The sequence below is a fragment of the Larimichthys crocea genome, chromosome XIX (assembly GCF_000972845.2).
Source record: "Larimichthys crocea isolate SSNF chromosome XIX, L_crocea_2.0, whole genome shotgun sequence".
NCBI lineage: Eukaryota > Metazoa > Chordata > Actinopteri > Sciaenidae > Larimichthys > Larimichthys crocea.
In genome coordinates, this window is record NC_040029.1 from 13,099,434 (window position 1) to 13,111,933 (window position 12,500).

At 48.3% G+C, this 12,500-nt stretch overlaps 2 protein-coding genes across 2 annotated transcripts in view; both read left to right on the forward strand.

Annotated features, from left to right (window-relative positions):
* The window catches only part of dnajc27 (DnaJ (Hsp40) homolog, subfamily C, member 27), a 5,451-nt gene extending 2,399 nt beyond the window's left edge, over window positions 1–3,052 (forward strand). Inside the window, exons 4-7 of the mRNA XM_027291735.1 lie at window positions 103–267; window positions 953–1,075; window positions 1,294–1,454; window positions 1,551–3,052. Of these exons, the coding sequence (XP_027147536.1) occupies window positions 103–267; window positions 953–1,075; window positions 1,294–1,454; window positions 1,551–1,683 (582 nt within the window). The 3' untranslated portion in view covers window positions 1,684–3,052. The remainder of the gene's footprint in view (window positions 1–102; window positions 268–952; window positions 1,076–1,293; window positions 1,455–1,550) is intronic.
* A 3,193-nt stretch (window positions 3,053–6,245) lies between these two features.
* Window positions 6,246–12,500, forward strand: part of xdh (xanthine dehydrogenase) — a 22,129-nt gene continuing 15,874 nt past the window's right edge. Inside the window, 9 exon segments of the mRNA XM_027291831.1 lie at window positions 6,246–7,122; window positions 8,274–8,331; window positions 8,731–8,827; window positions 8,934–9,042; window positions 10,125–10,251; window positions 10,340–10,401; window positions 10,483–10,563; window positions 10,641–10,721; window positions 10,820–10,964. Coding sequence (XP_027147632.1) covers window positions 7,030–7,122; window positions 8,274–8,331; window positions 8,731–8,827; window positions 8,934–9,042; window positions 10,125–10,251; window positions 10,340–10,401; window positions 10,483–10,563; window positions 10,641–10,721; window positions 10,820–10,964 — 853 coding nt within the window. The 5' untranslated portion in view covers window positions 6,246–7,029.

Sequence of the window (12,500 nt, forward strand, 5' to 3'; positions counted from 1 at the left end):
TACCATCTCCTCCTCCTCCTCCCTCCTACCATCTCCTCCTCCTCCTCCTCCTCCCTCCTACCATCTCCTCCTCCTCCTTCTCCTCCTCCTCCTCCTTCTCAGGTGCGTAATGAGTTCTATAAGGACAGTCAGGGCGTGCTGCTGGTGTATGATGTCGGCCTCAGGGAGAGCTTCGACGCTCTCGACAGCTGGCTGGGGGAGATGAAACAGGAAATGGGCTCTCAGGCCAACATGGACAGCATCGTGTTCGTGGTCTGCGCCAACAAGGTCAGGCTGCTAACGCTAATGTAGCCACACGTTAATGTAGCCTCATGCTAACAGAGCCACACGCTAACGTAGCCTCACGCTAATGTAGCCTCACGCTAACGTAGCCACACGTTAACGTAGCCACACGCTAATGTAGCCTCACGCTAACGTAGCCACACGCTAACGTAGCCTCACGCTAATGTAGCCACACGCTAATGTAGCCTCACGTTAACGTAGCCTCACGCTAATGTAGCCTCACGCTAACGTAGCCACACGTTAACGTAGCCACACGCTAACGTAGCCTCACGCTAACGTAGCCTCACGCTAACATAGCCACACGCTAATGTAGCCTCACGCTAACGTAGCCTCACGCTAACGTAGCCTCACGCTAATGTAGCCTCACGCTAACGTAGCCACACGCTAATGTAGCCTCATGCTAATGTAGCCTCATGTTAATGTAGCCACACGCTAACGTAGCCACACGCTAATGTAGCCTCATGCTAACTTAGTCCTGTGTCTGCCCTGTGTCCGTCACATGTCTGTCCTGTGTCCGTCACGTGTCCATGTCCGTCACGTGTCTGTCCTGTGTCCGTCACGTGTCTGTCCTGTGTCCGTCACGTGTCTGTCCTGTGTCCTTCACATGTCCATGTCCGTCCTGTGTCCGTCCTGTGTCCGTCTTGTGTCTGTCCTGTGTCCATGTGAACAGGTGGACCTGACGAAGAGACGGGTCGTGGATGAGGGGGAGGGGCGTCTGTGGGCGGAGTCTAGAGGCTTTCATTACTTTGAAACGTCGGCGCAGAGCGGAGAGGGCATCAACGAGATGTTCCAGGTACACACACACACACACACACACACACACTCACACTCACACTCACACACACACTCTCTCACACACACACACACACACACACACACACACACACTCTCTCTCACACACACACTCACACAGACACACACACACACACACACACACACACACAGACAGTTAGTGTGTTTGTTCTCTGAGCGTGTGTGTGTGTGTGTGTGTGTGTGTGTGTGTGGACTCAGGCGTTCTTCTCGTCCATCACCGACATGTGTGAGAACGGCGGGAAGCGTCCGGTGTCCGAGGTCAGCGTGGGCTTCACCAAAGAGCAGGCCGACACCATCCGACGCATCCGCAACAGCAAAGACTCATGGGATATGCTGGGCGTCAAACCTGGAGCCACGCGGTGAGTGGGGTCAAAGGTCGAGCTGGGTGTGTGTGTGTGTGTGTGTGTGTGTGTGTGTGTGTGCCCTTCACGCTGTTTGTTTCCTGTTTGTTTCAGGGAGGAAGTGAACAAGGCGTACAGGAAGTTGGCGGTCCTGCTGCACCCGGACAAATGTGTTGCCCCCGGCAGCGAGGACGCCTTCAAGGCCGTGGTGAACGCTCGCACGTCACTACTGAAGAACATCAAATAACACACCTGAACACACACACCTGAACACACACACCTGAACATACACCTGAACACACACACCTGAACACACACACCTGAACACACACACCTGAACATTCACCTGAACATTCACCTGAACACATACACCTGAACACATCTGAACACATACACCTGAACACATACACCTGAACACACACACCTGAACCCTCTGACAGACACTGGACCTCTGGTCACTCAGACATGGACTGAAGAACACGCACGCACACACACACAGTTTATTTATTCTATATTTAACATAAAGGTCTGATGTGCCAACATAGTGTGTGTGTGTGTGTGTGTGTGTGTGTGTGTGTGTGAGATGTCATCAGTGACGTCACAAACTCGTTAATAAAGTTTGGTTCTCGTTAATGAAGTATTAATCAGGTGTGTGTCGTCCTGTGTGCCAAAGTTTGCAGGTGTGACATCATAATTAATATGCATGTTTAATGTTAACGATGTGAAAGCCGTCTGATGACATCACAGCATGTCTGCGTGATGATTGGTCAGACTCAGCTGCTGTTTACAGGATGACAGTGACCTCACCAATGCTCTTTAATGACACGTTACGTAACGAGCCATCTCCTCATTAACACTGAGCGTCTCTGATGATCCAGGTCATGATGAAATCAGTCAAATTAACGAGTCACGTGTCGTCAACAGGTGTGAAGCGGAGGCGGAGCTTCCACCTGGCACGTGTTCGTTAGCACTAGTACGTTGTTTCAGCGTTTCTGTCCAAACGTTCTCAGAACATTAATGATCAGTCGTGATGTCATCAACACTTCAGTCATGTGACGTGTGGATGATGCGTTTCCTGTGAGGTCACAGTAATGTTTCATTTTATCTACATTAGTGAGGACACGAGTGTTTAAATGACGTGTGTGTGTGTGTGTGTGTGTGTGTGTGTGTCTGTGTGTGTGTGTGTGTGTGATGATAGTCTGTACAAATTAAGCGTTGGTTTAAAGTTTCTCAAACGTTTCTGTTACGTTACATTATCCTGAATATTTTGGAATGACCTGTGACTTCCTGGAACCTTTCACCTGTTTGTTGCTGATCACCTGTTTGTTGCTGATCACCTGTTTGTTGCTGATCACCTGTTGTTGCTGATCACCTGTTGTTGCTGATGACCTCCTGTTGTTGCTGATCACCTGTTTGTTGCTGATCACCTGTTGTTGCTGATCACCTGTTGTTGCTGATCACCTGTTGTTGCTGATGACCTGTTGTTGCTGATCACCTGCTGTTGCTGATCACCTGTTGTTGCTGATGACCTGTTGTTGCTGATCACCTGTTTGTTGTTGTTACCTGTGTGAATCCTCTTTGATGACATCAGTTAATAAATCATTTTTGATATATCACGTCATGTTTGACCTTTTCTTCTTCTGACGTCACAGACAAACCATGTGACCTGCTGGCTCCCTGAACACACACACACACACACACACACTCACAGTTCATCTGTCCTGTTGGTGAACAGTGTGTGTGTTTCAGGATTAACACACTCCGTCTCCTCGTGGACGGACCTCTGCAGGTAAATCAAACACCTGTAGACAAACCTGAGTGAGACATGGACGAGGACTCAACACAGACTTCTAAACGAAAAATAAGAAGAGCAGACAGACAGGCAGACAGAGAGACAGACACACAGACAGGCAGACAGAGGAAGGCGAGACGTGACTGAGGCGTGACATGACATCACACGCTTCATCATGACCTCTGCACATATGTTCAGAACAAAGTGACGAGCTGTCACATGATGAGCAGACAGACATCATGTGGGATGATGATGATGAAGATGACCCAGTTTCCTTTCAGTCGTCCTCTGTTCTTCTTCTTCTTCTTCTTCTTCTTCTTCTTCTTCTTCTTCTTCCTCCTCTTCTTCTTCTCTGGTACAAACGCTAACACTCCCCACGTGCCCGGCTAACAGCCTGAGCTAACAGCAGCTACAGTTGGCAGCAGTCCAGTTACACAGTGTGAGGACAGACGTCTCATCAACATGAGTTACCAGACGTTGTCCTCCACCAATCAGGTCACAGAGCTGGTCTTCACTGCTGTAACCATGGATGATCACTGTGGCATGCTGTCATGAACAGGTAGAAGCAGTGATGTCATGAACAGGTAGAAGCAGTGATGTCATGAGCAGGTAGAAGCAGTGATGTCATGGACAGGTAGAAGCAGTGATGTCATGGACAGGTAGAAGCAGTGATGTCATGAGCAGGTAGAAGCAGTGATGTCATGAACAGGTAGAAGCAGTGATGTCATCAGCAGGTAGAAGCAGTGATGTCATGAACAGGTAGAAGCAGTGATGTCATGAGCAGGTAGAAGCAGTGATGTCATGAGCAGGTAGAAGCAGTGATGTCATGAACAGGTAGAAGCAGTGATGTCATCAGCAGGTAGAAGCAGTGATGTCATGAACAGGTAGAAGCAGTGATGTCATGAACAGGTAGAAGCAGTGATGTCATGAGCAGGTAGAAGCAGTGATGTCATGAACAGGTAGAAGCAGTGATGTCATGAGCAGGTAGAAGCAGTGATGTCATGAACAGGTAGAAGCAGTGATGTCATGAGCAGGTAGAAGCAGTGATGTCATGAACAGGTAGAAGCAGTGATGTCATCAGCAGGTAGAAGCAGTGATGTCATGAACAGGTAGAAGCAGTGATGTCATGAGCAGGTAGAAGCAGTGATGTCATGAGCAGGTAGAAGCAGTGATGTCATGAGCAGGTAGAAGCAGTGATGTCATGAGCAGGTAGAAGCAGTGATGTCATGAGCAGGTAGAAGCAGTGATGTCATGAACAGGTAGAAGCAGTGATGTCATCAGCAGGTAGAAGCAGTGATGTCATGAACAGGTAGAAGCAGTGATGTCATCAGCAGGTAGAAGCAGTGATGTCATGAACAGGTAGAAGCAGTGATGTCATCAGCAGGTAGAAGCAGTGATGTCATGAACAGGTAGAAGCAGTGATGTCATCAGCAGGTAGAAGCAGTGATGTCATGAACAGGTAGAAGCAGTGATGTCATCAGCAGGTAGAAGCAGTGATGTCATGAACAGGTAGAAGCAGTGATGTCATCAGCTGTGATGTCACCTGGGCGATCACTCCTGGTACATCTTCTTCTCTCTTCTCCACCTCCACCCTGCTGCCCCTCCCCCTCCTCTGGTCCAGCGTCGCCGGGGCAACCACCTCCCCCCTGCACCTGCTGCTGGACGTGTACTGTCTCCGGCCAGTCACAGTCCTGTCGGTCCTGTGTCTTGCTGACATCATCGGCTTCACGTCTCAAGAACTCGTCAAAACTCTCAACGAGCTCTTCGGCGCTTCGATTGGCTGAGGTCATGTCACCGTGGCAACCAGGTCAACTTTTGAGCATCGGTTTTATGTTCTCGTTCCAGTTTGTCGTTTTCTTTTGACAGTGTTGCGTGTGTTTGGAGCATCAGTGTTTGCGGATTAGGATCCTGGGTGACTGTTACTTTTGCGTGTCCAGAGTACCAGAACCTCAGAGGACACACTCGCTGCTGTGTGGAGACGGGCCTCAGTATGATCAGCACCATACGGTAAACACACACACACACGCCTTGATGGCAACGTCAGGCGTTGCCGGTTGCAGGTTCGTGTTTCGGGGTCTGCAGCAGGACGTGGACATGAGGATCGGCATGTTGGGTCTTCAGAAGTGGCAGTTTGACATCTGGAGCTGGGACGTGGACGTCACCAACAGCCTGGAGGCCGCGTTTCTTCAACGTTCTTCCAACACTGAGTCAACATCTCTAACGTGGCCACAACACATGTCTGACGCCGTGAGACGACACGGAGCGGCCGACAGTGAGACGTCCGAGTCACGACGAGATGTAGAGCTGGAGCGCCGAGCTGCCGTTCAAGCATCCTGGGGATGAACTTTGTGAGGACAACGGAAGGGTTTCAGGACAGTTGGACATTTTAACCCTGTGTTGTCCCTTGTGGTGCTCCGTAGATCCTCGCCACCTTCACCAGCCGTCACAGAGACCGCATCCAGGTTTTAGACAGTCTGCGGGGACGTCACAGAGACTACGTCCAGGTTTTAGACAGTCTGCGGGGACGTCACGGAGACTACGTCCAGGTTTTAGACAGTCTGCGAGGACGTCTCAGAGACTACGACAGACAGACAGACAGACAGACAGACAGACAGACAGACAGACAGACAGGTTCTTTGAGCTCCTGCTGAGTTTATTAGTTAATAAATAATAATAATAATAATAATAATAATAATAATAATAAATACGTTCATGTCTTCACATAGTTGATGATCAGTCGTGTGTCTGATGACGTCATCACAGCTGTGGTTTCCTGCTCTTCCTCGCAGCAGTGAACGTGTCACAGACACGGTGAATGATTCAGGGTTTATGCGGGGTCAAAGGTCACGCCTGTTCCTGGAACACGTGATCATCATCACATCAACTCGAGCATTCGTTGTGAGAGATGCAGCACCTGAAGGCATCATCAGACCGTCAGGTCCCTGAAGGCATCATCAGACCGTCAGGTCCCTGAAGGCATCATCAGACCGTCAGGTCCCTGAAGGCATCATCAGACCGTCAGGTGCCGGAGGAGGTCCCTGAAGGCATCATCAGACCGTCAGGTGCCGGAGGAGGTCCCTGAAGGCATCATCAGACCGTCAGGTGCCGGAGGAGGTCCCTGAAGGCATCATCAGACCGTCAGGTGCCGGAGGAGGTCCCTGAAGGCATCATCAGACCGTCAGGTGCCGGAGGAGGTCCCTGAAGGCATCATCAGACCGTCAGGTGCCGGAGGAGGTCCCTGAAGGCATCATCAGACCGTCAGGTGCCGGAGGAGGTCCCTGAAGGCATCATCAGACCGTCAGGTGCCGGAGGAGGTCCCTGAAGGCATCATCAGACCGTCAGGTGCCGGAGGAGGTCCCTGAAGGCATCATCAGACCGTCAGGTGCCGGAGGAGGTCCCTGAAGGCATCATCAGACCGTCAGGTGCCGGAGGAGGTCCCTGAAGGCATCATCAGACCGTCAGGTGCCGGAGGAGGTCCCTGAAGGCATCATCAGACCGTCAGGTGCCGGAGGAGGTCCCTGAAGGCATCATCAGACCGTCAGGTGCCGGAGGAGGTCCCTGAAGGCATCATCAGACCGTCAGGTGCCGGAGGAGGTCCCTGAAGGCATCATCAGACCGTCAGGTGCCGGAGGAGGTCCCTGAAGGCATCATCAGACCGTCAGGTGCCGGAGGAGGTCCCTGAAGGCATCATCAGACCGTCAGGTGCCGGAGGAGGTCCCTGAAGGCCACACCTCTGACCGGAGGGTCGAGGCCGCGAGCTGCGGCAGAGCGGATCATTAACGGAGAGGACGCCGCGCGGACATGACGGACAGGAACGGGACCGACACCGACACCGAGACCCGGTCCGGGTCCGGGTCCGGGTCTGAACTGATTTTCTTCGTTAACGGAAAGAAGGTAAAAACAATCTGTTAGAGCGTTACCTCTAAATGAAAGTAATCTGTTAGAGCGTTACCTCTGAAATAAGTAATCTGTTAGAGCGTTACCTCTGAATGAAGTAATCTGTTAGAGCGTTACCTCTAAATGAAAGTAATCTGTTAGAGCGTTACCTCTGAAATAAGTAATCTGTTACAGCGTTACCTCTGAATGAAAGTAATCTGTTAGAGCGTTACCTCTGAATGAAAGTAATCTGTTAGAGCGTTACCTCTGAAATAAGTAATCTGTTAGAGCGTTACCTCTGAATGAAGTAATCTGTTAGAGCGTTACCTCTGAATGAAAGTAATCTGTTACAGCGTTACCTCTGAAATAAGTAATCTGTTAGAGTGTTACCTCTGAAATAAGTAATCTGTTACAACGTTAGCTCTGAATAAAAGTAATCTGTTACAGTGTTACATCAATAAAAGTAATCTGTTCCAGCGTTAGCTCTGAATAAAAGTAATCTGTTACAACGTTACATAATAAAAGTAATCTGTTACAACGTTAGCTCTGAATAAAAGTAATCTGTTACAACATACCTGACAGACAGTTTAATACCTGTTTTATGAATAACACAAACTGTAACAGCGTAACTATGGAAACAGAGTTCAGGTGTTGAACTGTAACTGTGTAACTATGGAAACAGAGTTCAGGTGTTGAACTGTAACTGCGTAACTATGGAAACAGAGTTCAGGTGTTGAACTCTCTTCAGAGTAACGACAACAGAGAAGAAGAAGATCATCACAGCTGCTCTGCACAACAAAGTTACTGATTACTGATTACTGATTACTGATTACTGATTACTTCATGCACGGAGCTAACGCCTCACGTTACACGTTAACTAATTAGAAGTTACCCACAACACTGTTCATTAACACACACACACAGAAACACACACACACAGAAACACACTCACACACACACACACTCACACACACACACAAAAACACACACACACACACACACAGACAGTCTTTAGTATGTACAGACTGTAAAGACTGTACAGACTGTACAGTCTTTACAGTCTTTAGTCTGTACAGACTGTACAGACTAAACACTGTAAAGACTGTAAAGACTGTAAAGACTGTACAGTCCGGTGATGATCGTGGATGTTTTTGTCTTTTGTTGTGCAGATCATCGAGACAGACGCAGATCCTGAGATGACCCTGCTGACATATCTGAGGAGGAAGTGTACGCTAACACACACACACACAGAAACACACTCACACACACTCACACACACTCACACACACACACACACGTGTAATGATGTGTGTGTAAACAGGATGTGAGGTCGATGACCGTCTGTCACAATCAGCAGGTCAAAGTCAAAATAAAGTTTGTGTTCAAGAGCGGCGATCACATGATCACATGACCACACACCTCTGTTGGCACGACGACACACTCTGATTGCCTTATTGTGTTTTTGAGAATGAGAAGGCCTCGAGGCGATGACACACTATCAATGATCAGTGTGTGTGTGTGTGTGTGTGTGTGTGTGTGCGCGTGCGTGTGTGTGTGCGCGTGTGTGTGCGCGTGTGTGTGTGTGTGTGTGTGTGTGTGTGTGTGTGTGTGTGTGTGTGTGTGTAGTGGGTTTAACAGGAACCAAGCTGGGCTGTGCTGAGGGAGGCTGTGGAGCCTGCACCGTGATGATCTCCAGATACCAAACACACACTCAGCAGCTGCTGTATCCTGAAACTGTGTGTGTGTGTGTGTGTGTGTGTGTGTGTGTGAGTCATGTGATTCCCCTCATGGGAACAAACTGATGTTCCAGCTCTTTAACTCCGGTCCAGTCACCACGCCATCAACGCCTGCCTCGCCCCTGTCTGCTCCTTACACCTGGTTGCCGTGACGACCGTGGAGGGAATCGGCAGTGTGGCGAGAAAGCTGCACCCCGTGCAGGTAAAGAGCCGACGTTAGCCAGATGTTAGGGTGGAGACACTGACACCCGCCTGAACTCGCCGTGGTTCCCGCCTAACGCGAGGCGAATCTTCCCCTCACAAGTGAACGTTTGTCACGGGTGTCACGAGTGAAGTCCATCATGACGGAGGTCAGAGCTGCTGCTCCACCCGACACGTGACGGGGCCACGTGCTGCCTCTCTGTCCTCCGCTCTGCCTGTTCACGTCTTCACGCCCATTTCTTTGATTTCTCCGTGAACGCAACACGACATCAGACAATACACACCTGTCACATGATTACCTGAGCAGTCACATGACTCACCGTTTACCGAGAACAGTCATGACTCATCGTTATCCTGTTTTCATCGTTGCTGTCTTGGCATGTTGCTATGTTTTCAAGGTTGTCGTGTTAATGTGTTGACATGTTGACTTGTTGACGTGTTGACATATTGACGTGTTGATGTGTTGACATGTTGACATGTTGATGTGTTGACATGTTGACTTGTTGACGTGTTAATGTGTTGACATGTTGACTTGTTGACGTGTTGACGTGTTGACATGTTGACATGTTGACGTGTTAATGTGTTGACGTGTTGATGTGTTGACATGTTGACGTGTTAATGTGTTGACATGTTGACGTGTTAATGTGTTGACATGTTGACATGTTGACGTGTTGATGTGTTGACTTGTTAATGTGATGGCATGTTGACATGTTGACGTGTTGACGTGTTGACATGTTGACGTGTTAATGTGTTGACGTGTTGACGTGTTAATGTGTTGACTTGTTAATGTGATGGCATGTTGCCTTGTTGATGTGTTGACATGTTGACTTGTTGATGTGTTGACGTGTTAATGTGTTGAGATGTTGCCTAGTTGATGTGTTGACATGTTGACTTGTTGATATGTTGATGTGTTGCCTTGTTGCCTTGTTGACCTGTTGCCTTGTTGACATGTTGCCTTGTTGCCTTGTTGACGTGTTGACGTGTTGCCGTGTTGCCTTGTTGACATGTTGCCGTGTTGCCTTGTTAACTTGTTGCCTTGTTGACGTGTTGCCTTGTTGCCGTGTTGCCATGTCTTTTCCTCAGGAGCGCATAGCGAAGGCTCATGGCTCTCAGTGCGGGTTCTGCACTCCGGGGATCGTCATGTCCATGTACGCTCTGCTGAGGAACAAGTCCACGCCTAAAATGTCCGACGTGGAGGAAGCCTTCCACGGTACGCGATGAGCATTTCCTGGATTCATGGTGTTTGTAGTTCATTGTTTGTAGTTTATCATGATGAACACGTGACAAATGCTTTTCAGGGAATCTGTGTCGCTGCACCGGATACAGGCCGATCCTGGAGGGATACAAGACTCTGACTGTGGTGAGACAAAGAACATGACCATGAATGATGAAGATTCATGACGTTGCATCAAACAGCTGACCATCAGCTTTCTTCTGACAGGAGAGTGGGTGCTGCGGGGGCAGGGGGCGGGACAGCGGCTGCTGTATGTCCAATGGGAGCGGAGCTGAGGACGACGTCAGCGTGAGTCAGGCTAAGGTTTGTCAGATGTTGTGAAGCAGCGTTTGAACGTTCCTGACTGTGCAGCTGTTCTCGTGCAGGAAGCCTCGCCTCTGTTCAGCGCTGCAGACTTCACGCCCTTTGACCCCACACAGGAACTCATCTTCCCGCCTGAACTCGTGGTAAGAACACACAGACAGGAAGTGATGTCATGCCTGAGACCTTCAGAGGAACACCTGCTACACCTGCTCTGATGGTTTGTTGTTCTTCCTCCATCTAGTCGCTCACCAAAGGTCAAAGGTCGGGCTCACTGCGTTTCCATGGCGACAGGGTGGCGTGGCTGCAGCCTGACAGTCTGGACGAGTTTCTGAGACTGAAATGGGAAAATCCAGACGCACGGGTGGTGGTGGGAAACACGGAAGTGGGTCAGTCTGCCTCCACCCATACATCATACATCATACATCCAACATCCATCCAACATCCATCCAACATCCATCCAACATCATCCATCCATCATACATCCATCATACATCCATCCATCATACATCCATCACACATCCAACATCCATCATACATCCATCATACATCCAACATCCATCCAACATCCATCCAACATCATCCATCCATCATACATCATACATCATACATCCATCATACATCCATCCATCATACATCCATCATACATCCATCATACATCATACATACATCATACATCCATCATACATCCATCATACATCCATCATACATACATCATACATCCATCATACATCCATCATACATCATACATCCATCATACATCCATCATACATCCATCCAACATCATCCATCCATCATACATCATCCATCCATCCAACATCATCCATCCATCATACATCCATCATACATCCATCATGCATCCAACATCCATCCAACATCATCCATCCATCCATCATACATACATCCATCATACATCCATCATACATCCAACATCCATCCAACATCATACATCCATCATACATCCATCATACATCCATCCATCATACATCAAACATCCATCCAACATCATCCATCCATCATACATCCATCATACATCATACATCCATCCATCATACATCCATCATACATCCATCATGCATCCATCATACATCCATCATACATCCATCATACATCAAACATCCATCCAACATCATCCATCCATCATACATCATACATCCATCCATCCATCATCCATCCACCCATCATCCATCATACATCCATCATACATCCATCCATCATACATCCAACATCCATCCAACATACATCCATCATACATACATCCATCCAACATCATACATCCATCATACATCCAACATCCATCCAACATCATACATCCATCATGCATCTATCATACATCCAACATCATCCATCCATCATACATCATCATACATCATCATACATCCATCCATCATACATCCATCATACATCCATCATACATCCAACATCCATCATACATCCATCATACATCCAACATCCATCATACATCCATCATACATCCAACATACATCCATCATGCATCCATCATACATTATACATCCATCCATCCAACATCCATCCATCCATCATCCATCCAACATCATACATCCATCATACATCCATCCATCCAACATCCATCCATCCATCCATCCATCATACATCCATCATACATCCATCATCCATCCATCCATCCATCATCCATCCATCCATCCATCATACATCCATCATCCATCCAACATGCATCTATCATACATCCAACAACATCCATCCATCCATCATACATCCATCCATCATACATCATACATCCATCATACATCCAACATCCATCCATCCATCCATCCATCATACATCATCCATCCATCATCCATCATACATCCATCATACATCCATCCATCATACATCCAACATCCATCCAACATACATCCATCATACATACATCCATCCAACATCATACATCCATCATACATCCA